Source organism: Euleptes europaea, chromosome 7, assembly GCF_029931775.1.
Source record: "Euleptes europaea isolate rEulEur1 chromosome 7, rEulEur1.hap1, whole genome shotgun sequence".
NCBI classification, from domain to species: Eukaryota; Metazoa; Chordata; class Lepidosauria; order Squamata; family Sphaerodactylidae; genus Euleptes; species Euleptes europaea.
In genome coordinates this window covers 92520382-92544273 of record NC_079318.1, presented here as the reverse complement: position 1 = coordinate 92544273, position 23892 = coordinate 92520382, and the positions used below count along the sequence as shown (strand labels likewise).

Below are 23892 nucleotides of genomic sequence, written 5' to 3'. Positions count from 1 at the left end.
CGAGAAATAGTCGGGTCCCGTGAGGGGCGGGGCTTTGTTAAGCTCCGCCTTGTTGGAACGCGGGAGGGGGCGTGTCGGAGAGCCGCGCGCTCGGGAAGGGAACGGGGGTGGGGCTGGTGTTTGACAGACGGCGGCCAGACCCAATAAGAGGCGCGGGCTGCAACGCGGCAGCCAATAGCAGCGCGAGAAGCGGGAGCATCGAGGAATCCCGGAAGGGCTGAGAGTTCGAGGAAGGCAGAGTCGCTGAACTGCTGCGAAGGGGCAAGATGGTGGAGAGGAAAGTGCTGTAAGACATGCGGCGAGTACAAGGGCAAGAAATGCAATGCCCGGAAGGAGACGGTGCAGCATGCATCCTCCCTGAGACTACCTGCGCGCCATTCCAAACCCACACCGTCAGCTGGGATGTGTGCCTTAATGGTCATGCACGTGCATTGATCCGGATGTGCGCTAGAGGCAAGAAGTGGCAGTTCCACACCTAGAGATTTCACTTCTAGAGACTCTAGAAGAGTCCCCAAACTCTGAGAAGTGACGCTGTCAGCAGATCACGCTTACACAATGCTTTAGTGCTCATGTGCATGCATGCCTTTCTATGGAGGCACACCAGAGATGAGATCATAGAATTATAAGAACATAAGGCCGCGCTGGATCAGGCCAAGGTCCATCGAGTCCAGCAGTCTGTTCACACAGTGGCCAACCAGGTGCCTCTAGGAAGCCCCCAAGCAAGAAGACTGCAGCAGTATTATTCTGCCTGTGCTCCACAGCACCTAATATAATAGGCATGCTCCTCTGATACTGGAGAGTATAGGTATGCATCAAGACTAGCATCCATATTGACTAGTAGCCATGTATAGCCCTCTCCTCTGTAAGAATATAAGAAAGGCCAGGCTGGATCAGACCAAGGCCCATTGAGTCCAGCAGTCTGTTCACACAGTGGCCAACCAGGGACCTCTAGGAAGCCCCCAAGCAAGACGACTGCAGCAGCATTATCCTGCCTGTGCTCCACAGCACCTAATATAACAGGTCTGCTCCTCAGATCCTGGAGTGTATAGGTATGCATCAAGACTAGCATCCATATTGACTAGTATCCATGGATAGCCCTCTCCTCTGTAAGAATATAAGAAAGGCCATGCTGGATCAGACCAAGGCCCATCGAGTCCAGCAGTCTGTTCACACAGTGGCCAACCAGGGGCCTCCAGGAAGCCCACAAACATGCTGTATTTGTAAGCGTCAATAGCCATGAAAATCTGCCTTAACTTGAACTGACCTGCGGGGGTTTCCTGCACTAAGACTTCTCGCACCAGACTTGTGGCTTTTCTCAAACAGAAGAATTGGTTTTTATACCCCACTTTTCTCTACATTTAAGGAGTTTCAAACCAACTTACAATCGCCTTCCCTTCCTCTCCCCACAACAGACACCCTGTGAGGTAGGTGGGCTGAGAGTGTTCGGAGAGAACTCTGACTGGCCCAAGGTCACCCAGCAGGTTTCGTGGGGGATCGAACCTGGTTCTCCAGATTAAAGTCTGACACTCTTAACCACTACGCCACACTGGCTTAGATACCTTACATCCAACCAATCACTCTGACAAAGAACCTGGGTTCCCACCAATATAAAACCCAAAAGCTCACCCCCCCTCCAAGAAGGACAGTTATATGTTCACTGCCATTCTGTTATTATATTTATCATTTACTGTCAGTGTCAAGGAAAATACAAACATTGCTGTGTTGTTGGGAGTAAATTTTGTTGCTATAAAACACAAACAAACCAATACAATGCCATTAGTAGTTGAAAACTGTAATAATGCTGGTGAGTTTCTGTTACTGCTGCAGCAACAGTAAAACACACAATGGAAGAAGAAGAGTTGGTTTTTATATGCCGACTTTTAAGGAAGAATCAAAGTGGCTTACAATCTCCTTCCCCTCCCCACAACAGACACCCTGTGAGATAGGTGGGGCTGAGAGAATGTGACTAGCCCAAGGTCACCTAGCGGGCTTCATGTGTAGGAGTGGGGAAACCAACCCGGTTCACCAGATCAGTCCACCTCTCCAAACCACTACACTTAACCACTATACCACGCTGAGCCAATTCTAAGTCCCTGTTATGAAAAAGCTGAATCCCAGCAGTGGTTCGCATACCATCAGTTATAAACTATTACTTTATATTTTATTTATTTACTTTATTTATATCCAACCTTTCTCCAAACTGGGGACCCAAAGCAGCTTATGTTATTCTCCTCCTCTTGCTCCTCACAACAACACTGTGAGGTAGGCTTGGCTGAGTGTGTGTGAAGGGCCCAAGATTACCCAGCAAGCTTCCATGGATTCGAACCTGGGTCTCCCAGATCCTAGTCCCACATGCTAACCACTACTCCTTACAGACATGCAATGCCCAATGACTGTGTCTCAACCCCGGCACTGTCCCATGTATTTCTGATCCAAGGCTGGGGAGGGGCAGTTTATCCAAGGCCACTGAATTAGTTTGTGGAAGATAAGAGATTTGAACTAGAAGCTTGAAAAATCACAGCATGGTGTGGTGGTTAAGAGAGGTGGTTTGGAGCGGTGGACTCTGATCTGGAGAACTGGGTTTGATTCCCCACTCCTGCACATGAGTGGCGGATGCTAATCTGGTGAACTGGGTTGACTTCCCCACTCCTCCACATGAAGCCAGCTGGGTGACCTTGGGCTAGTTACAGCTCTCTTAGAGCTCTCTCAGCCCCACCTACCTCACAGGGTGTCTGTTGAGGGGAAGGGAAGGCGATTGTAAGCTGGTTTGAGTCTTCCTTAAGTGGTGGAGAAAGTCAGCATATAAAAACCAATTCTTCTCCTTTTCCTTCTTCTTCTCTTAGCCCTGAGATGGCATCAGCTTCTCACAAAGCTTCCTTTCAACAGTCCTATTCTCCTGCTGCCAGCCGCGTTTAGTGGTTTACCCCCATTTAAATGCTTTATTGCCCAACAGGCGCCGCTCCATTAACATCCGTGACACGCATATCTTCTGAGCCAAGCGTGGCATAGCGGTTAAGAGCGGTGGACTCTAATCAGGAGAACTGGGTCCAATTCCCCCACTCCTCCACATGCAGCCTGCTGGGTGACCTTGGGCCAGTCACAGTTCTCTCTGAGCTCTCTCAGCCCCACCGACCTCACAATGTGTCTGTTGTGGGGAGGGGAAGGGAAGGCAATTGTAAGCCATTCTGAGACTCCTTCAAGGTAGAGAAAAGTGGGTCACAAAAACCAACTCTTCAAGTATAGGCGCCCGACGGTGTTGCCAACAAAACCATTTGCCACAACAGACCAATCTGTCTTCAGTGCTCCGTAACATCGTTTGCGCTGGAGGGGTGAGAAACATGTTTTCTCACTTGAAAATTTTCCTTGACCTTCCAAGTTGCTTTGGCGGCTTTGAAGAAGAAGAGTTGGTTTTGATATGGCGACTTTCTCTACCACTTAAGTGAGACTCAAACCGGCTTACAGTCGCCTACCCAGAGTGGTGTAGTGGTTAAGAGCGGTGGTTTGGAGCGGTGGACTCTGATCTGGAGAACCGGGTTTGATTCCCCACTCCTCCACGTGAGCAGCAGAGGCTGATCTGGTGAACCGGGCTGGTTTCCCCACTCCTACACACGAAGCCAGCTGGGTGACCTTGGGCTAGTCACAGCTCTCTCAGCCCCACCCACCTCACAGGGTGTCTGTTGTGGGGAGGGGAAGGGAAGGTGATTGTAAGCCGGTTTGATTCGTCCTTAAGTGGTACAGAAAGTCAGCGTATAAAAACTAACTCTTCTTCTTCCCCTCCCCACAACAGACACCCTGTGAGGTAGGTGGGGCTGAGAGAGCTCTAAAGGAACTGTGAATAGCCCAAGGTCACCCAGCTAACTTCATGTGGAGGAGTGGGGGCATGGCATGTTTACCCCCAAAAACAGAAATAGAGGGAGTGTACAAAAACATCGAGTTCCTCTCCAACTACTTGCAGGTAAGGAAGTTCCTAGACTGCCCTGGCTGATGAAGTGCAGAGCTCTATGGTAACAACAGTGACTAAGGGGCCAATAAAGCACTTCTGACACCAAAAACACACAAAGACTGGGATTTGAAATCCCTGTTCCCGCAAGAGTCCCCATGGCTACAGGGTGAAGACTGGTGTAACAGCATCTCCCTTGGGGTACCTTTGGCTTTGCCATTTGGCTGATGCATAGATAACACATCTTGCCAGCTGCTGATTCCACAGAGTACAGAAGGGATGTGTACTGTGGGGAGGGGCTGTGGCTCAGAGGTAGAGCATCTGCTTGGCATGCAGAAGGTTCCCGGTTCAATCCCTGGCATCTCCAGTTAAAGGGACCAGGCAGGTAGATGATGTGAAAGGCCTCTGGCTGAGACCCTGGAGAGCCGCTGCCGTTCTGGGTAGACAATACTGACTTTGATGGACCGGGGGTCTGGTTCAGTATAAGGCAGCTTCATGTGTTCATGCGTATGCTTATCAGTTTTCAGCAATAACCAAAGGCACTCTGCACTTGCTTAGAGGCACTCTCGTTCCTCGTTCTCGTTCTGTAGTCCTGCTGTAGCAGTCAGGTGAAGAAGCAAATGAGTTTTTTTGAGGGATTTGTTGGTCAAGGGAAGGAGTTCAGGCATCTAGGGTCATGGGGGAAATCAGGGACAAAGGTCTCTTTTAAAGCCCTCCCCACCCGACACATCCCTCCATCACTCAATCCCATCAGCCCTTTTTTCCTTCAGTCAGTGCGTCTTTATTTGGTTTCTGCCACACTCACAGTGCAAATAGTTGTGAGGGGAAAGGGGGGTTAGTATGGAGGGAAGGGGGGTGAAGAGGAGGCAGTCCCGGGATACTCAACCCAAGGAGGGAAGGGGCATTCGCGTTTTCATCCTTCTCTTTTCAACAGTAATGTTGGGATCAGAAATTGTCACAGAAACACAACATTTCCGCTTCAGAACCAGAGCAGGGGAGGGCAGTTATGACTATCCTGTAAAAAGCTCCGATGGCCCAGGCTAGCCTGATTTTGTCAGGACTTGGAAGCTAGTTAGGTTCGGCCCTTGTTAGTACTTGGATGGGAGACCCACAAGGAAGTCTGGGGTTGCTATGCAGACTCAGGCAATGGCAAATCATCTCTGGACCAGGCTAGCCCAATTTCAACAGATCTTGGAAGCTAAAAAGGATCAGCCCAGGTCACTGCTTGGATGGGAGACCACGAAGGAAGTCCTGGGTTACCATGCAGAGGAAGGGAATGGCAAACTCCCTCTGAATGTCTCTCGCCTTGACCAGGATAGCCCAGGATAGCCCAATCTCGTCAGATCTCGGAAGCTAAATGGGGTCAGGCCTGGTTAGTATTTGGATGGGAGACCACACAGTTTGCTACGCAGAGGCAGGCAATGGCAAACCACTTCTGCTTCACTAGGAATAATTTTCTAACAGAGCAGTTCCTCAGTGGAACAGGCTTCCTCGGGAGGTTGTGAGCTCTCCTCCCCTGGAGGTTTCTAAGCAGAGGCTAAATGGCCATCTGTCAGCAATGCTGATTCTGTGACCTTAGGCAGACCGTGAGAGGGAGGGCATCTTGGCCATCTTCTGGGCATGGAGTACTGTTCACTGGGGGGGTGGGGAGGGGGAGGTAGTTGTGAATTTCCTGCATTGTGAAGGGGGTTGGACTAGATGACCCTGGTGGTCCCAATTCTATGATTCTAAGATTCGATCTTTTGCCTTGAAAACCTCATGAAAAGTCACCACAAGTCAGGTGCAACCCTTTCCCCCACTGTAAATCTCAGATGATGCCTGATGTCTAAAACGAGAGGGGCTGGGGGCCTAGCCTGCCTTTGTTTCACGCGGTGAACCTGGGATGAAAATAAGATCAGAGTTCCTCGGTGTTGTCAACGCCGCCTGGGTTTGTATGGTGGCAGATGGGCAGCTTTCCCTCCATGCTAAGAAGACTTTTCATCCTCGTTTGCTCAACAGCTTAGACTGGCAAAGACGGGGCACTCGGGTGGAGAAACCTCCCCCTGGCATCAGGGAAGCGATTGGCCACGGCACGACCGCTGGCCACTACTGACTGAACACCCCCTCTGAGCAGATTGGCGAGTCCACATGAGGAAAGAGGGAAAGGGATTGGGGTGAATCCTCATCAGAACTTGGTGCTTGTGGGATTCCCGCGTCGGAGCAATCTCACCACCTTCCCTCTCCTGTCGTCCCCCGGTGGGCCAAAAAAGGGTCCTTGTTAAAGTCCGCCCTTCCCCCCCTCCCCATCTCAGGCCAAATTAGTACTGGCAGCTCCGTGGATCTAGCCGTGGCCTCGGTGGTTGGCCTCTCTGCCGTTCCGGCGGCCGTGACCCTCGCGCGGCCGTTCCTTCGGGTTCCGCTGGGCGCTGCCGTCCCGTTGCACAAACCTGTCCGAAAGGTACAAGAATCAAAAGTTCAGCCTCGAGGATGCTGGGAAAGTCCCTTGTCCTGCGTTACAAAAAGGGCTCTCAAAAATGAGAGCCGGTGTGGTGGTTAAGAGCGGTGGTTTGGAGCGGTGGACTCTGATCTGGAGAACCAGGTTTGATTTCCCCACTCCTCCGTAGGAGCGGCGGAGGCTAATCTCGTGAACCGGGTCGGTTTCCCCACCCCTACACACGAAGCCAGCTGGGTGACCTTGGGCTAGTCACAGCTCTTTTAGAGCTCTCTCGGCCCCACCTACCTCACAGGGTGTCTGTTGCGGGGTGGGGGAGGGAAGGTAAGCTGCTTTGAGATTCCTTAAGGTAGAAAAAAGTGGGTATAAAAACCAACTCTTCTTCTTCATCATCACCCTCAAATTGCCAGGTATTTCCCAAGCCATAGTTGGCACCCGTAGTGAAAACCGACGGGTGTGGGGTGGGACAGGAATTTTGTCCATTCCTGGGGTGATTTAAAGCTGCAATCTGCATCTATTAAACAATTTAAACCATTTTGCAATGATGTGCAGGACTGGCTCCTAGGAGGGTCCTAAAGAGGGTGCTGAAGTCCTGAGCTCTTCGCAGCAGGAAAATGTAATCGTCCCTATCCTCTAAATTCTGGGAGTTTACTTGACATTGTCGATCGACTGGTTAAGTCTACGGACTGGTTAAATTGTACAGCCATGAGGACCAGAATCTTGCTGGCGGGGCTGAGAAAGTTCTGCAAGAACTGTGACTGGCCCAAGGTCACCCAGCAGGCTTCATGTGGAGGGGTGGGGAATCGAATCCGGTTCACCAGATTAGAGTCTGACACTCATGTGGAGGAGTGGGGAATCAAACCTGGTTCTCCAGATTAGAGTCTGCCGCTCTTAAGCACTACACCCCTATGGCTTGCTGGGTTGCTCAGTGCTACAGTCTCTGCTTGGCATGCAGAAGGTCCCAGGATCAATCCCTGGCCTCTCCAGTTCAAAAGGACCAGGCGGTAGGTGACGTGAAAGACCTCTACCTGAGACCCCGGAGAGCCGCTGCCAGTCGGAGTAGCCAAGACTGACATCAGCAGACCAAGGGCGGCTCTCACCTGCCCCCCGGCGCCGCTCTGAGCTGCCTCAGGACCACCTCCTCAAAATCATCCACCGCCTCTTCGCTGACCCCCAGCAGCTCGGCCAGGTCCTCCAGAACGTCCTCAACTTCGTCCAGGAGCTCCGCGAAGCCGGTGCGGTTGTGGGCGAAGGCCCCGTCACTGCCGAAGAAGCCCTCCAGCGCCGCCGCCAGGCCCCCGTAGTGCTCCGCCCAGCCCAGCCCGGCTAGGTAGGCCTGTACTATCTGCAGGAAGCCGGCTTTCTGCACCGGCTCGAGCCCTTCCTGCTGGGCACACTCGGCGACGCTGGCACAGCCCTGGGGAGCCCGAAAATGGCGTCGGGTCAGCGCCTCCCACAATGCACTGGGCTCAGCAGGCTTCTTGACCTTCCGTCCGACGCTCTGGGGCTCCTTCTCCTTGGCCGGCTTGGCTTCCCGCGGGGCCTGGTGTTTCCTGGGACGTTGCGGCCCGACGTCTGGCGCCTTGGAGGGCTTATGTGCCGAACGGTGGTCCTTGGTGGGGCCGGGCTCGGGGGACCCAGGCCGTGGACCCTCCTGGCTCTCGTGCCGCTTCGGCCAGGTCCTTTCCTTGCTTCGCCTGGCCTTGGGGGCCTCCCTCCACGACGGCTTGGCCCCCCCGGGGCGCTCCAGTTCCCCGGCCAGCTTCTGCTGAAGGGCGCTCAGCTCCGTCCGCAGCCCCTCAGCCCCGTCGCCAGGTGGAGCTTTCTCTAAGACCTTGGCCAAGTCGTGACGGACAGACGCCAACAAGGACCGCAACCAGCGGATTTCCGGCTCCGGCCTCTTGGCCTGGTCCCGCTGGCGTTCTGCGGAGGGTTCCTCGTCCCCGTGCCGCCGGGGTCGGGCGCCGTCCGCCTCACCCGCCGTCCCACGCAGCTTCTCCTGGAGAAAGCGTAGCTCGGCCTGCGCGGCCAGGAGGGCAGAGGTCTCTCGCTGCAGGGACTCCCGCAGCCGGGAGTTCTCCACGGCCAAGTTCTGCTGCTGAGAGGTGAACTCCAGCGCTTCGCCCTCGGTCTTCTGCAGCAGGCCCTGCAACTCTTCCTTCTGGGCCTGCAAAGAGGAAAGGGAAAGGTTTTGACTCGCTGGAACCCGAAGAGGAGCAAAGGGAACCCCCCCCCCCAAAACCAGAAAGAGAGAGTTGCCACACCAGCAAATAGGGTTGCCAGCTCTGGGGTGGGAAATACCTTAGGGTTCCCAACCTCCAAGTGGTGGCAAGAGATCTGCTATTACAACTGATCTCCAGCTGATAGAGATCAGTTCACCTGGAGAAAATGGCCACTTTAGCCATTGGTATGTATGGCGTTGAAGTCCCTCCCCTCCTCACACCCCGCCCTCCTCAGGTTCGGCCCAAAAACCTCCCGCTGGTGGCAAAGAGGGACCTGGCAACCCTAGAAATACCTGGAGATTTGGGAGGTGGAGCCTGAGGAGGGCAGGGTTATGGGAGGGGAGGGACCTCAGTGGGGTATAATTAGGGTTGCCAGCTCCACGTTGGAAAATACCTGGAGATTTTTGGGGCGAAGCCTGATGAGGGCGGGGTTTTGGGAGGGGAGGGACTGCAATGCCATAGAGTCCAATTGCCGAGGCGGCCATATTCTCCAGGGGAACTGATCTCTATCGGCTGGGGATCAGTTGTAATAGGAGAACTCCAGCTACTCCCTGGAGATTACACATATGCATAAAGTGCTGCTGGGGCACTGAAAATAATGGTTTATGTGGTTTCAGAAACGTGATTTCCAGCAAATGATTCCAGTTATGCAACAAAACTATTTACACAAGTTGCAACAATCTGTGCAAGTTTACAAGGTTTCGCGAATCTTATCCTTGTTTCGCTAATTGCATTAGATTCATCAGAAGTCTATTGCTGCTGTCAATTGCATACTTACTACCTGGAGATTGGCAACCCTACTGACAGGGACTCCCAGCCCCGCCCCCTTCCCTGGTACCTGCGCCCTCACCTGCAGTTCGGCCTGCATGAGCCGGATCTCCTGATTCTCCTTGGCTAGCTTGTCTAACAGGACCCCCATGGCGTCCAAGCTGTGGGGCTTGGCAGGGGTCTGCGACAGTGGCTCGTCCTTGGCTCGTGGCAGCTTGGCGCCCCTCCTGGGCTCCGGCGTGGGCGAAGTCGGCCAGTCCTGCTGGGGGAACAAAACCGACAGGTTTGTCTTATGGGTAGGGTTGTCAACCTCCAGGTTGAAGCTGGAGATCTCCTGCTATTACAACTGATCTCCAGCCGATAGAGATCAGTTCCCCTGGAGAAAATGGCTGCTTTGGCCATTGGACTCTATGGCATTGAAATCCCTCCCTTCCCCAAACCCTGCCCTCCTCTAGCTCCACCCAAAAAAACTCCTGCCGGTGGCAAACAGGGACCTGGCAACCCTACTTATTGGTTCTACGGCAGGATTTGAACCCGCATACCGGTGCCGGAGGCACCAGAGTGGAGGAAGGAGGGATCTTAGACCCAGCATGGCCCCAGGCGCCTTCCCAAACAGCCCACCGATTCTCTCTGAGCTAACCCGGCTTTTAACGCTTCCAGGCCCCTCACATACAAAGTGGGCTTCTGCGGAGTCAGGCAATTAGTCTATCAAGGTCAGCATTGTCTACTCAGACTGGCAGCAGCTCTCCAGGGTCTCAGGCGGAAGTCGTTTACATCACCTACAACCTAATTCCTAACTGGAGATGCCAGGGATTGAACCTGGGACCTTCCGCATGCCAAGCAGATGCTCTACCTCAAGGGTTGCCAGTTCTGGGTTGGGAAATACCTGGAGATTTTTGGGGTGGAGCCTGAGAAGGGCGAGGTTTGGGGAGGGGAGGGACTTCAATGCCATAGAGTCCAATGGCCAAAGCGGCCACTTTCTCCAGGGGAAGTGATCTCTGTCACCTGGAGATCAGTTGTAATAGTGGGAGATCTCCAGCCACCACCTGGAGGTTGGCAACCCTATCTACCGCTGAGACACAGCCCCTCCCCTAATGTATCCAGTCAAATAGAAAATTACTTCGCCCCTTCCTCTGGAGACACTGATGAAAAGGCTGAAGCCCCAGAACTTCATGCCAAGAAGCATCAACCCTAGTGCCAAAGAGGGAGGCATGCAGGAGCAATAGAAAGAGACTAGCTTTGGGGGCTGTACATCTGTGACCGGGGGGTGGGGGGCTCTTAGGATTGCCAGGTCCCTTTTCACTACCGGCAGGAGGTTTTTGGGGTCAGAGCCTGAGGAGGGCGGGGTTTGGGGAGGGACTTCAATGCCATAGAGTCCAATTGCCAAAGCGCCCATTTTCTCCTGGTGAACTGATCTCTGTCGGCTGGAGATCAGTTGTAATACCAGGAGGTCTCCAGTTAGTACCTGGAGGTTGGCAAACCTAGGCGCTCTGGGATCACAACCACCCCCTTGTGCCCAAAACTGGAACTGCAAAAGAAGCATGGCCTCCTCTGCAGAGTCCCCAAGGAGTGGTTATTGTGAAAGAAAAAGATGAAGTGTTGGTTTTTATATGCCGACTTTCTCTACCACTTAAGGGAGAATCAAATCGGCTTACAATCGCCTTCCCTGCCCCTCCCCACAACAGACACCCTGTGAGGTAGGTGGGGCTGAGAGAGCTGTGACTAGCCCAAGGTCACCCAGCTGGATTCATGTGGAGGAGTGGGGAAACAAACCCAGTTCACCAGATTAGCCTCCGCCGCTCATGTGGAGGAGCCGGGAATCGAACCCAGTTCTCCAGATCTCACCGCTCCAAACCACCGCTCTTAACCACTACACCATGCTGGCCCTCTGGCTATTCTGTTCTGCTGACCCATGTAGTGAAGCGCCCCGCTCACCTTCCCGTGGGTGCCAGGATGCAGCTCCTCTCCCTCTGAGCTCCTCCGGGTGCCCAGGGAGTCCACAGGACCTGTACAACCCAGAGGGGAAGACAGAAAGAGGAGGTGAGGTGGAGGAGTTTACCAGGCATCGTAGGATATTTGTTTAACAGCATGCACACTGGCTCACTAATTCGAGACATCTACAGTGTTGACTCCTTTGGCGGGGATGAGGGAAGGTAAGTTTTTTCCTGGTTTTATTAAATTCAAGAAGATTCAGTCTCAATAGGTCGAGTATTTCTGATTAGGTTTTGCTAGATTGCATTCCATTACCACACTGTACCCAGGCCCTTATCCCCTAACAACCCCCCAATACTGACTATAGGACTGAGAGGGGTAGTGGTTACAGTGTTAAACCAAGTCCTGGGAGACCTGGATTCAAAACCTCACTCGGTCATGATGCTCATTACATAACCCTGGACTAGTCAACTCCCCCTCTGTCTATCCTACCTCACAGGGTGGTTGTGAGGATAATATCTGGAAGGGCAAATGATGAATGCTGCCCTGAGCGTTTTGGAGGAAGGGTGAAATCAAAATGTGATGATTAGATTAGATAGACAGACAGACAGATTAGATGGCTATAATAGATATATTCTGGGCATGGAGTAATGGTCACTGGGGTGGGGGTGTGTGGGGAGGTAGTTGTGAATTTCCTGCATATTGCAGGGGGTTGGACTAGATTACCCTGGAGGTACCTTCCAACTCTATGATTCTATGATTAGATAGACAGACGGACAGACGGATAGATTCGATGGAGGAAGAGTGGGTTTTTATATGCCGACTTTCTCTACCACTTACAGAAGAATCAAACCAGCTTACAATCACCTTCCCTTCCTCTCCCCGCAACAGACACCCTGTGAGGTAGGTGGGGCTGAGCTCTAAGAGAGCTGTGACTAGCCCAAGGTCACCCAGCTGGCTTCATGGGGAGGAGTGGGGAAACCAACCCGGTTCCCCAGATTAGCGTCCGCCACTCCTGTGGAGGAATGGGTTATCAAACCCGGTTCTCCAGATTAGAAACTGTTACTCTTAACCACTACACCACGCTGGCTCTCCACCACGCTGGAAGGAAGGAAGGTCTGGTCATAAAGGAAACCTGGAGTGATGTCTAAACTCCCCTGCCCTCCCCAGACTTACCTTCTTCCAGATCAAAGATGACTCCTGCAGAAGGAAGGCAAACAGTGAGTGAGAAATCAACAGAGCTGTATCCATCTTGCCCCGTCTCACCTTTGGTCTATAGTGTTGCCAACTCCGAGTAGGGAAATTTCTGGAGATTTGGGGGTGGAGCCTGGGGACGGAGGGACCTCACAATGCCATAAAGAGCACACTCCAAAGCAGCTCTTCTTTCTCTCCATGGGATCTGATCTCTGTTGTCTGGAAATCAGCTGCAATTCTGGAAGGTCTCCAGGACCCACCTGGAGGTTGGCAACTCTGCCTTGGAGGCCCACGACTTACCTGAGAAGGCCAGGAAGCCCAGCCCCAGGAGGGCTAGCATCCCCAGCAGCCATTTCGTCCCAGGCAACCCCCCGTCCTCGTTCTCGAGGGCCTCTCTGTGTCTGTCGTGGGCGCCCCCAGGCTGAGCTGGGGACACGTCGCGGCCTTTCCGTCTGCGCAGGCCCTCGACGTCCCGCTCCGCAGCTGCCTCTTCGTCACTGCTGGATGTGCTCGCACGTTGCTCCAGAGGGCCTGGGAGGGAAAGAGAGCAGCTGATCCCCCCAAAATCGAGAGCCAATCTCCATGGGCAGCCCCATGTAGAATTCATTGCAGTACTCTAATCTAGACCCGCTTGCTTGCCTGGTCCCCTAGAGGAGATGCTTCCTTATCATCAGTGGATGGTTATAAGGGACAGGTAGAAGAAGAAGAAGAGTTGGTTTTTATATGCCGACTTTTTCGACCACTTAAGGGAGATTCAAACCGGCTTACAATCACCTTCCCCTCCCCACACAGACACCCTGTGAGGTAGGTGGGGCTGAGATAGCTCTGACTTGCCCAAGATCACCCAGCTGGCTTCATGTGGAGGAGGGGGGAAACGAATCCAGTTCACCAGATTAGCATCCGCTGCTCATGAAGAGGAGTGGGGAATCAAACCCGGTTCTCCAAATCAGACTCCACCGCTCCAAACCACCGCTCTTAACCACTATACCATGCTGGTATAAGAAAGAAAGAGCACATTGTACCTGTGCCTACCTAGCTGTTTCCAGGCACAATTCAAAGTGCTGGCTTTGACTTTTAGAATTTGGCTTTTGAACTTCAACATCCACGAGGCCCTGCTTAAAGTACCTTCTCAGTTGGATGAAAGACAGACACCTGCGTGAAGCAGGGCCTTTCCGGTGGTTGCCCCCCCCACACACACACACTATGCAATAGCCTCAATCCAGGGAAAGGCAAATCTATTTCATTCTCCCCTCCGTCTGTCCTCTAAAAGAGCTCAAAGGTGCTGTACGGTGCTTCCCATTTTATCCTCACAACCTTCCTGCAAGGTAGGTGACCAATGGCGTGACTGGCCCGAGGTCACCTGGCGAGCTTTAGCATCGAGGGGGGATTTGAACCCAGGTCTTCTAAACCTCGATCTAACCACTCCGCCACAAATCCAGCGTTTTCCATCGGGCTTTTAGTATCGAAAGCTGAGGCCGATCACAGTCGTCGCTCTGCTCTCCCCACGGTTGTACTTCCCATTACGACCTCCAGTTTGGCGAGGTTTATTGATTTCTAGTGGGTTTACTATGGCGACGTTTTAAGAGGACTGCCTGTTTAAAGTGGGTCGTAAACCCCTTTGAAAACTGGGACGGCGAACTGCGAACACAGTAGAAATGAAAATAAAGATTAACTGGCACCCGGTAAAAGCCACTTCTGCTTCCGCCTGGAACTTCGCAGCGCCCCCCATCTTCCTTCAAACCCCAGCTCCTAACCTACATTTTTCACAGTGCTGATATCAGCCCCCCTCCCCCCGGGTTGCCAGGACCCTCTTCGCCACTGGCAGGAGGTTTTGGGGGCGGAGCCTGAGGAGGGTGGGGTTTGGGGAGGGAAGTCATAGAGTCTAATTGCCAAGGTGGCCATTTTCTCCAGGGGAACTGATCTCTATTGGCTGGAGATTAGTTGTAATAGCAGGAGATCTCCAGCTACTTCCTGGAGGTTGGCACGGGAAGAAATCAGTACAATAATACAAAATGTGTATATTGTGTTTCAAAACATTTCAACAAGTACAATGGACTACAACAAGTGGCAATAAACGATATATACAAAATATACAAAAAGTGAAACACAATATACACATTTTGTATTATTGTACTGATTTCTTCCCGTGCCAGTTTCCAAACCTGACGGTATTAGCACGGATGTGCTCTTTTCTTGTTTTGCTAGTTCCTGGAGGTTGGCAACCCTAGCCCCCCCCAGTGGAAGAACCCTAAGTGTACCTGCATGTACTTATGCTCACACATCCCCTTGTGACTATAGTGTGGCCCTCTGTGGTCGCTGCCCTGCCCCCACTCTGAATGGAAATTCCTTGGGGCAGAGATCCATCTTTTCTGCTTACATTGCTATACTGCCCCACGCTGCCACAATCGATTAATAATGGGTGGGAGAGCCGGCGTGGTGCAGTGGTCAGGAGCGGCGGACTCTAATCTGAGCGGGGTTCGATTCCCCACTCCTCCATGTGAAGCCTGCTGGGTGACCTTGGGCTAGTCACAGTTCTCTCAGAACTCTCTTGGCCCCACCTGCCTCACAAGGTGTCTGCTGTGGGGAGGGGAAGGGACCGAGATTGTAAGCCACTTTGAGTCTCCTTAAAAAGGTAGAGAAAATTGGGGTATAAAAACCAACTCTTTTTCTTCTTCTGTCCACTGCCAGCAGAGGGCGCTGGCGGAGGCCAAATCCGGTCTGCCTTCAACTATCTATAGGTTTGCCAGCTCCGGGTTGGGAAATGCCTGGAGATTTTTGGGGCGGAGCCTGAGGAGGGCGGGGTTTGAGGAGGGGAGGGACTTCATAGAGCCATAGAGTCCAATTGCCAAATTGGACATTTTCACCAGGTGAAGTGATCTCTGATCGGCTGGAGATCAGTTGTAATAGCAGGAGATCTCCAGCTATTATCTGGAGGTTGGCAACCCTACCTATCCAGTATTTTGCATCTATTAGTTAGAAAAAAAATTATGTCGCCTCTCCAGGTGACTTGCAAGTGGCGGCTCATGAAATAAAAAGAAACTGGGCCTTTATCTGCAGAGGGGCTTCAGTGCCATAGAGTCCAATTACCAAAGCTGCCATTTTCTCCAGGTGAATTGATCTCTATCGGCTGGAGATCAGTTGTAATAGCAGAAGATCTCCAGCTACCACCTGGATGTTGGCAACCCTATTTGTAAGAGACACTGTTGATCCTCTTCTCCCCTTCCTCCTGTTGTCGGATGTCGATTGTAAGCACCTTGGGGCAGAGGTCTGTCTGTTTTCGCTCATGTCATTCCGTGAAGGGCTAGGCAGATGGGCAGCTTTGCTCACCTGCTTTGTGGATGATCAGGGTCTCCTCAGTGGCGGGTGCGGATCTCGCCTCGACATCACTAGGGCTCGGCTCCTTTAAATGTAGCTCTCTTTCCAAGGGGGTGGGCCCTGGAGTCTTGGCTGGGCCAGAACTGGGAGCCAACTCCACCCCAGGGTCCTGGGTCAAGAGAGAAACGTTTGCAAATTTCAAATACGTGTGCGTGGTTTAAACTTTCAATTGCCTGGAAGCAAGGTTGCAACGTTGGGCACCCAGCCCTCTGCACGTTGACTTGAAAATTTGTCCCAGTGTTCAGTGGGACCCCTTCCCTGATCAGGAGTGCAGCCTTAGTTAGGCTAACCGATCACAGGGCTTTCGTTCAACCAAAATAGTGCTCCATTCCAGTTAATTAGACTTTTTTTAAATTAAATTTTAAAACAATGTAAGCAATTTTTGAAAAACGACAACACAGGCAACATATTAGAAGAGTCTTTCCTGACAACAGAGAGAATGCCTCTTCCAGCCACATGTCAGAAAAGGCACCCACCCTCTCTTTATCAAAAGGGAATACCTCTTCTAGCCCCACCCTCCTTCTCACATACATCAGGGAATGCTTTTTCTAGCCTCATCCTAGAAAAGGCATTCCTCCTTTCATACATGAGGGAATTCTTCTTCCAGCCACATTCCAGAAAAGGCATCCCTCCTTCTCTCATACATGAGGGAATGCCTCTTCTAGCCACATCCTAGAAAAGGCATTCCTCCTCCTCCTCTCATACACGACGGAATGCCTCTTCCAGTCACATCCTAGAAAAGGCATTCCTCCTCCTCTCATACACGAGGGAATGCCTCTTCCAGTCACATCCTAGAAAAGGCATTCCTCCTCCTCTCATGCATGAGGGAATGCCTCTTCTAGTCACATTCCATAAAAGGCATTCCTCCTTCTCACATACATGAGGGAATGCCTCTTCTAGCCACATCCTGGAAAAGACATTCCTGCTTCTCTCATACGCGGAAGGAATGCCTCTTCTAAGACAGTCCCTCTTACAATGCACTGACATATTATTTAAAAAGAAAAAAATGTTTGCTCTTCAAAACTGGCTCTTATTCCCTACCAAAATGCATGCCAATTAAAACCCATATGCTTCATCGACCCTTTAATCAGGTAGAAAGTCTTGATTTCCCAGAAGCATAACACTCCCGTGACGACGACACAGACTTCGAAGAAGCTCGACAGCAGAGCAGAAGGAGAGAAGCGCAAATGGGGGCAGATGGAGGAGACCGAGATGCCACGTGCCGCCCTGAGCAGAAACTAAAGTCTCTGTCAGCCTAATACAGGATTGCGATCTATTTTAATAGGGACGCATTTTGTCTCAGAGCTAAACCAGGGAGGGAAAATGCAACAGACATGTGATTAAGATCAAGACAGGCTGCTAGGGATTTGGTAACAGACACAATTGCATTTAACATTTCCACAGCTCTGGCCTTCAGGGAAATCCAGACTGGAGAGTTCTTCCAGGTGTGCGCAGAGATGCTACCTTGAGTTTGACTTCCTCTGGTTCAGGAGGCTCGGCGGGTAATTTGCTGTCAGTGGGAGGCGCTGTAAAAAGGGGAGGAGACATATGGTCATAGTAGGGATCTAAGCAAAGGGGGAGGCAGTCCACCTGCCCCATCTCCATTCAGACATAAGGACATAAGAAAGGTTGTGCTGGATCAGACTAAGGCCCATCAAGTCCAGCAGTCTGTTCACACAGCGGCCAACCAGGGACCTGTAGGAAGCCCACAAACAAGACGACGGCAGCAGCATTTATCCTGCCTGTGCTCCACAGCACCTAATATAATAGGCATGCTCCTCTGATCTTGGAGAGAATAGGGATGCATCATGACTAGTATTCATTTTGACCAGTAGCCATGGATAGCCCTCTCCTCCATGAACATGTCCACTCCCCTCTTAAAGCCTTTCAGGTTGGCAGCCATCCCCACATTCTGGGGCAGGGAGTTCCACAATTTAGCTATAAGAACATAAGAAAGCCATGCTGGATCAGACCAAGCAAGGCCCATCAAGTCCTGCAGTCTGTTCGCACAGCAGCCAACCAGGTGCCTCTAGGAAGCCCACAATCAAGACGGCTGCAGCAGCATTATCCTGCCTGTGTTCCACAGCACCTAATATAATAGGCATGCATAATAGGGATGCATCATGACTAGTATCCATTTTGACTAGTAGCCATGGATAGCCCTCTCCTCCATGAACATGTCCACTCCCCTCTTAAAGCCTTCCAAGTTGGCAGCCATCCCCACATCCTAGGGCAGGGAGTTCCACAATTTAGCTATGCGTTTTGTGAAGAAATACTTCCTTTTCTCTGTTTTGAATCTGTCACCCTCCAGCTTCAGCAGATGACCCCCATGTTCTAGCATTATGAGAGAGGGAAAAACCTTCTCCCTGCCCACTCTCTCCATACCATACATAATTTTATAGACCTCTATCATGTCTCCCCTTAACAGCCTTCTTTCCAAGCTAAACGGCTACCCTCTGAAACTATCTTCATGGAAGGCATCATTTCTGGAAATAGCTAAAAAATGCTTCTTCTTGATCTGTGATCTCTGGGGCCCCCATGAGTTTGATGGGCAACAGTTTATAGGATGGACTGAAGGAAATACTTCAAAAGGAAGTGATTCAATTGCATAATAATGGCTGTGATCATAGATGGCTTTAAAAATCAGACAGATTATTGGAGGAGAGGACCATCAATGGCTACTAACCATGGTGACTAAAGGGAACTTCCTCATCCAGAGGCAGTCAACCTCTGAATACCTGTGCCAGGAAGTAACTTGAGGGTAGGGTTGCCAACCTCCAGGTGGTGGCAGAAGATCTCCTGCTATTACAACTGATCTCCAGCCGATAGAGATCAGTTCACCTGGAGAAAAGGACTGCTTTGGCAATTGGACTCTATGGCATTGAAGTCTCTTCCCAAACCCCACCCTCCTCAGGCTCCAACCCAAAACTCTCCCACCAGTGGCGAAGAGGGACCTGGCTACCCTACTTCAGGGGAAGGCCTTGGCCTCTATGCCCTGTTATTGGCTCTACAGAGCAATTGGTTGGCCACTTTTTCAGACGATGCTGGACTAGATGGACCGCCGGTCTGATCCAGCAGGGCTCTTCTTATGATCTTGCAATCCTGCCATGCTCTTCTTCTGCGGTTACAGCCGGGCACAGAGTCTGCCCTGCCTCCCTCCAATCTGTGCAAGCGCAATATACCATGGGTGCTTTCTTTTGCCAGTTCAGCCTCTTCCACAGTTTCCTCCACACCTTCCACGCCGAGTTCTTCCACAGGTAACACCTGGAAAGGCAGAACAGATGAAAGAACGGCGCATGACCCTGCCCTTAGAATCATAGAATCCTAGAGTTGGAAGAGGCCCTAGAGGCCATCTAGTCCAACCCCGTTTAATGCAGGATCAGCCTAGAGCACCCCTGACAAGTGCTTCTCCAGCCTCTGCTTAAAGACTGCCAGGGAGGGGGGGAGCTCACCAACTCCCTAGGTAGCTGATTCCACTGTGGAACAACTCTTACTGTAAAAAAAACTTTCCCCTAATATCCAGCCGGTACCTTTCTGCCCACAATTTAAACCCATTATTGCGAGTCCTGTCCTCTGCTGGCAACAGGAGCAGCTCCCTGCCCTCCTCTCAGTGACAGCCCTTCAAATAGAATCATAGAGTTGGAAGGGACTACCAGGGTCATCTAGTCCAACCCCCTGCACAATGCAGGAAATTCACAACTACCCCCTCCAAACCCCCAGTGACCCCTACTCCATGCCCAGAAGATGGCCAAGATGCCCTCCCTCTCATGATCTGCCCAAGGTCACAGAATCAGCATTGATGACAGATGGCCATCTAGCCTCTGCTTCAAAACCTCCGGGGAAGGAGAGCTCACCACCTCCCAAGGAAGGCTGTTCCTTGGGAGGTGGTAAGCTCTCCTTCCCTGGAGAATACTTAAAGAGAGCAATCCTGTCCCCCCTCAACCTCCTCTTCTCCAGCCTGAACATTCCCAACTCCCTCAGCCTTTCCTCATAGGGCTTGGTCTCCAGGCCCCAGATCATCTTCGTTGCTCCCCTCTGCACCCTCCCGAGTCTGTGGGCGTGTGCACTGCATTCGCATTACTAAAACAAAACGGCAGGACCTCCAAACCCGGTTGCAGACTCCAGCCTGCTGTTTCTTCCAGGACCAGCAGAGCGGCATCTGGTTGTGGCCAGGAAGCACTCTGCATGGGCTCTAAGGGACTCTCGGCTTTGTTCCTATGCCCCACGTGCCGGGGCTGAGTTCAGGCATCGAAAACAGGTGGCAGGGGCTCAGCGCCAGCTCAGATTCAGCCCTGGAATCCTGTCCCTGTTAAGAATGTAAGCTCTCCGGCTCTGCCCAGGATCTGCTGGTATTTAAGCCCCAAGGCTTGGTGGGCACTGGGTGGTCTGTCATTAATTTCCTCACTGCTCCTTCCTTGTCCCAACCACCCCCCTGTTGCTCTGTCATTTATCCTCTAACCTTGCTCAACTGAGGTCTTCTTTACCCCCTTTTCTGACCAAACTTCCAGCAGTAGGGATGCTAACTCTGGGTTGGGAAATTCCTGGAGAATTGGGAGTTAGGGTTGCCAACCTCCAGGTACTAGCTGGAGATCTCTTGCTATTACAACTGATCTCCAGCAGATAGAGACAAGTTTCCCTGGAGAAAATGGCCACTTTGGCGATTGGACTCTATGGCATTGGTCCCTCCCCTCCCCAAACCCCGCCCTCCTTAGGCTCCATCCCAAAAACCTCCCACTGGTGGCGAAGAGGGACCTGGCAAGCCTATTGGGAGTGGAGCCTGGGGAGGGAGGAATTTGTGGAGGGATCTCAGTAGGGTATAATGTCTACCCTCCAAAGAAGCCGTTTCTTCCATGGGAACTGATCTCTGTCTGGAGATCAGTTGTAATTCTGGGAGATTTCCAGGCCCCCAGAGGTTGGCAACCCTATATAGAATAATATAATCCTAGAATTGGAAGGGGCCATACAGGCCCTCTAGTCCAACCCCCTGCTCAATGCAGGATCAGCCTAGAGCATCCCTGACAAGTGCTTGTCCAGCCCCTACTTGAAGACTGCCAGTGAGGGGGAGCTCACCGATTCCTTTGCTGAATAACTCTCACTGCAAAAAAAAATTCCTCCCTAAATCCAGCCGGTACCTTTCCATCCACCTTCCAAAGCAGCCATTTTCTCCAGGGCTACTGGTCTCTATCACCTGGTGATCAGTAGTAATTCTGGGTGATCTCCAGCTACCAGAGAGCCAGCGTGGTGTAGTAGTTAAGACCACTGGTTTGGAGAGGTCGACTCTGACCTGGAGAAACGGGTTTGATTCCCCACTCCTCCACAGGAGCTGCGGACGCCAATCTGGTGAACCGGGCTGGTTTCCCCACTCCTCTACATGAAGCCAGCTGGGTGGCCTTGGGCTATTCACAGCTCTCTTAGAGCCCTCTCAGCCCCACCTACCTCACAGGGTGTCTGTTGTGGGGAGGGGAAGGGAAAGGTGACCGTGAGCCGGTTTGATTCTGCCTTAAGTGGTAGAGAAAGTCGGCATATTAGAAAAACAACTATCAACTGGAGGTTGGCAACCCTGGCCCCCCTCGGAAGTTGGCACCCCTACCCTAGATGTATAGCCAGACTGGTACAAACATCCTCCTTCCCCCACATTTGCTTGGCAGGGGCCTCAGCTCCCAGCAGCCCCCACGGCCCCTTCTGGAATCTGGACCCCGCCGCCAATCACTCACCTCGGATCCAGCGATCACCCAGCTGTTGTTATCCGACTCCCGCGAGTCCGAGTTGTCAGCCATCTCTGCTCATGCCCCGGTGGCCCCCGGCTTCCACCTGCGGGTTACAGGCCAGGGGATCAGCAGGGCCTTCTGGGGTGCCAGCTCCTCCTTCCTCCCTTTTTGGGACGTGGCCAGTGGGAAGGGCAGGTGGGACCCTCGCTAACAAAGGACTTTGGCAGGCCGCGCCGCGAGAGGAAGCTTTGACTGGCAAATGCATGCGGCATGCAAATGCGGGCAGAGCCAAGCTCAGGGCAAAACGGAATGAAAACCTGAAGGGACAGGCAAGGCAGATGTCCCCATCCATCTCTCACAGCTGGGAAGGGGACCTTTGCCAGCAACCCCTCCGCTCTGAACACACATGAAGCTGCCTTATACTGAATCAGACCCTTGGTCCATCAAAATCAGTATTGTCTACTCTGACCAGCAGCGGCGCTCCAGGGTCTCCAGGAAAGGCCTTTCACATCGCCTACTTGCCTAGTCCGTTTAACTGGGGATGCTGGGGATTGAACCTGGGACCTTCTGTATGCCAAGCAGATGTTCTACCATTGAGCCATGGCCCCTCCCCAAAAGACCATTGTCTATTCAGACTGTCAGAGGTCTTTCACATCACCTACCTGCCTAGTCCCTTTAACTGGAGATGCCGAGGATTGAACCTGGGACCTTCTGCATGCCAAGCAGATGCTCTGCCACTTAGCCACGGCCCCTCTGCTCCTCTCCCCCTGCCCCACTAGCCCATTTTCTTTCCATGCCGGCACTCAGTCACATAGCCAGCTCTGGGTCGGGAAGTTCCTGAAGATTTGTGGGGGAGGGCAGGGTTTGTTGGAGAATACGGACCCCAGCAGGGCACAATGCCATAGAGCACACCCTGCAAAGCGGCCGTTTTCTCCAGGGGGATCTGACCTCTGTAGTCTGGAGATCAGTAGTAGTTCTGGGAGATCTCCAGGCCCCGCCTGGAGGTTGGAAACCCTGACAGTGAGCCATTAAACTACTGAGTGACCAAGATTGGGGCTAAAATCAGCTTCAGATTTTACTAGGATTGACCCGTATCTTACCATGTTCTAGTTGCGCTATACAGATGGAACTACAATCCATGTATCTGTCCATCTATCCATCTGTCCATCTTTCCTTCCGTCTGTCCATCCATCCATCCTGTTCCTATCCTTCCCTTCCTCCAAGAATCGCAGGGTAGTTTACACAGTTCTCTCCTAGGGTTGCCAACCTCCAGGTGGAGATCTCCCACTATTACAACTGATCTCCAGCCAACAGATATCAGTTCCCCTGGATAAAATGGCTGCTGTGGCAATTGGACTCTATGGCACTGAAGTCCCTCCCCTCCCCAAAACCCACCCTCCTCAGGCTCCGCCCCCAAAAACCTCCCACCGGTGGCAAAGAGGGACCTGGCAACCCTACTGCTAGCTCACACAACAAATAGCCTATTAGTAAAAATCTAAGAGAAATAAAGTGATGTGTATGATGTTGTATTAGGGTTGCCAGGTCCCTCTTCACTACTGGTGGGAGGTTTTGGGGGCAGAGCCTGAGGAGGGCAGGGTTTGGGGAGGGGAGGGACTTCAACGCCATACAGTCCAATTGCCAAAGCGGCCATTTTTTCCAGGTAAACTAATCTTTATCAGCTGGAGATCAGTTGTAATAGCAGGAGATCTCCAGCTAATACCTGGAGGTTGGCAAGCCTATGTTGTATCCAACTCTAAAAAAAAATTGATGATTTTGTGAATAATGTTAGCTGTGCTTTCTAAGCCACTGTTTTCTGGATTTCTTCCCTTCTTCAAAGATTGCTCTGCCCTATTCCAAGTTTCTAGTCTTCATGACTGCAAAAACACACTGGAGAATACGTGGGCCACATCTGTTGAAATTTGGAGGCCTGAACTAAGCGTCCCCGTAGCGGTAGAAGGTGGAAACTTCTGCAGCCTATGTAGTTTTGTGTGCTCTTTCCCCCTTCGCTCTCTAAACCAGCATAAACAATACAAAAGAAGATAAATGCAGATTTGGTTTGCTTAACGTGCCGAGCCATGGAATCCAGCTTTCCTTCGTGCTGAATTTGGATTGTCTCGGTGCCGTTTTGTGTGTGTGTGTGTGGAGAGTGCACGTGCACACAGACACACAAACACACAGCCTTGAAGAGCTTGTGAAGGAAGGGGGTAGGGCCACCGAGCCGAGTGCCTTCCGGCAAGTGCTATTCTAGTTGGAGAGAGTATGCAGGGAATCCAAATTATGCCCGTCCCCGAATGTGGCCCACTTACTCAGCCTGAAGATCGC

The 23892-nt window shown here is 52.0% G+C and overlaps 1 protein-coding gene across 1 annotated transcript; it reads right to left on the bottom strand.

The window, feature by feature from the left end:
* Positions 1–6251: 6251 nt before the first annotated feature.
* On the bottom strand, positions 6252–21648 carry PBXIP1 (PBX homeobox interacting protein 1). The gene is made up of 10 exons (XM_056852342.1): positions 21577–21648; positions 19045–19126; positions 17327–17388; positions 15815–15971; positions 12788–13018; positions 12455–12493; positions 11297–11367; positions 9444–9623; positions 7472–8538; positions 6252–6366 (listed from the first exon to the last, which is right to left on the bottom strand). Exons 1-10 carry the CDS (start codon positions 21637–21639, stop codon positions 6261–6263), a joined length of 2058 nt encoding a protein of 685 aa, XP_056708320.1. The 5' UTR covers positions 21640–21648; the 3' UTR covers positions 6252–6260.
* Positions 21649–23892: the final 2244 nt, after the last annotated feature.